This window comes from Pinus tabuliformis, chromosome 5_2, assembly GCF_031772625.1.
Source record: "Pinus tabuliformis cultivar Carrire ecotype Pingquan chromosome 5_2, CPIR1, whole genome shotgun sequence".
In the NCBI taxonomy this organism is placed as follows: domain Eukaryota; kingdom Viridiplantae; phylum Streptophyta; class Pinopsida; order Pinales; family Pinaceae; genus Pinus; species Pinus tabuliformis.
The window spans coordinates 1,082,135,209-1,082,136,907 of record NC_142306.1 but is presented as its reverse complement, the minus strand read 5'-3'; the positions used below and the strand labels follow the sequence as shown (position 1 = coordinate 1,082,136,907).

Genomic DNA, 1,699 nt, shown 5'->3' with positions numbered 1-1,699 from the left:
ATGTTGTATCAAGCAGGGCCATTATTGCAGAGATTGTGTCAAGGCCCATTACCACAGTAAATATATATTATTTAGAACTATGTTGTAATTTTTGTCAGGGTTCATGTTTAGGTTCAACTATCACTGGCTACCCTATTCTGGAAGAGCTTTTGCTCTCCTGAAGACATCTTGATCTAACTCTTCATTCTTTGTTTTCACCTCCATAAAAAATCTCTAGTGGATTCATAAATTTTCCTTTTATTGTGACAGACTATTTTATGTGATATTGTTGGCATACCTCCTTCAAATGGTGTTATTCCTGAATCTCCAATGCACATGAAAGGCTTAGCTACCCTCAAACATCAGGTACTAATATATTGGAATTATCAATTGCAGCTTCTCAGGGAAAAGACACAATTCAGACATTTTATAGACGAGTAACTTACAAGTACTTTTGTTACAGTTGGTGCTTAGCAAGTTAGTGACAACAATCTGGAAAAGTATGCAGAAAAATTCAACCTTAGGGAAATTATACAGAAACATGCAAGAAGCCTATGAGCAAATGCAGACCCCAATGGTTTATCAGCCTCCACCTGCCTTGGTAATGGTCTTATTTTTGAGTTTGGGTGTTTCATTTTATCTAATTTTCCTCTCCCTTTATTTATTTGTCTTGTCATGTCCCAACCATTTATGCAGGCACTTAAGGAATTGAAAGAGTCCACAATTCAGTTGGCCGCAAGTACTGGGAATATGGATACCCCAGTTGATGAATCAATTTTTAATGTTGACAAGGACGTGGATGACCTGCTTCTTGTTGAGGTGAAAGAACAAAAATTGAGTAATTTGTTGCAATCTCTGATGGTGGTTGGCTGCCTTGCAATAATGCCTATCATTAGAAAGATCCCAACTTCTGTGCTTTGGGGTTACTTTGCCTTCATGGCCATTGAGAGTTTGCCAGGAAATCAATTTTGGGAAAGGCTATTGTTTCTTTTCACTGCTCCAAGCCGTAGATACAAGTATGAACTTTATTCAAACTATAATGTGATTGAATTTAATGCTTGTAATATAGTTTTCAAAGCTGATCAATGTTGAACTGATGGTTACAGAGAACTTTAGGAGTATCATGCTACATTTCTTGAAACGGTGTCTTTCAAGACAATTGCCACTTTCACCATTTTCTAGACATGTTATTTGTTGGCATGTTTTGGTATCACATGGGTGCCTATAGATGGTGTTCTCTTCCCACTACTAATCATGTTGTAACTTGTTAGTCCCAGCGAGGCAGTATATCCTTCCCAAGTTTTTCAAAGGAGCACATCTTCAAGAATTGGATGCAGCAGAGTATGAAGAAGCCCCTGGAATGCCATGCAATATAACAATGAGTGCAAGACACATATCAAACAAATTTTAAAAATATTACTCAATTCTATTTCATAAGCCCTGCAGCATGAACAATAATAAATTGAACTGTAACATATATTGATTGCAGGAAGCTGGAATTCAGGGGTTCGGACTAGGAAGCATGGGAACAGGTGCAAATGATGGCGAAGTTTTGGATGAGATGATTACATGAAGTCGCGGTGAGGTCAAACACACATATAGTCCACGGATAACTAGCTTGAGTGATTGCACACCAATTCATGGATCTGAGTCTGCATTAAGTCCCCAAGTTGCAGAAGCTAAACAAATATATAGCCCCTGTATAAGTGAGATCAGACAG

The 1,699-nt window shown here is 38.0% G+C and overlaps 1 protein-coding gene across 1 annotated transcript; it reads left to right on the top strand.

Annotated features, from left to right (window-relative positions):
* The first annotated feature begins 299 nt into the window (after positions 1–299).
* On the top strand, positions 300–1,350 carry LOC149163009 (boron transporter 1-like). Its single transcript, XM_089435876.1, has 2 exons — positions 300–580; positions 676–1,350. Exons 1-2 carry the CDS (start codon positions 482–484, stop codon positions 1,069–1,071), a joined length of 495 nt encoding a protein of 164 aa, XP_089292002.1. The 5' UTR covers positions 300–481; the 3' UTR covers positions 1,072–1,350.
* The last annotated feature ends 349 nt before the right edge of the window (positions 1,351–1,699 follow it).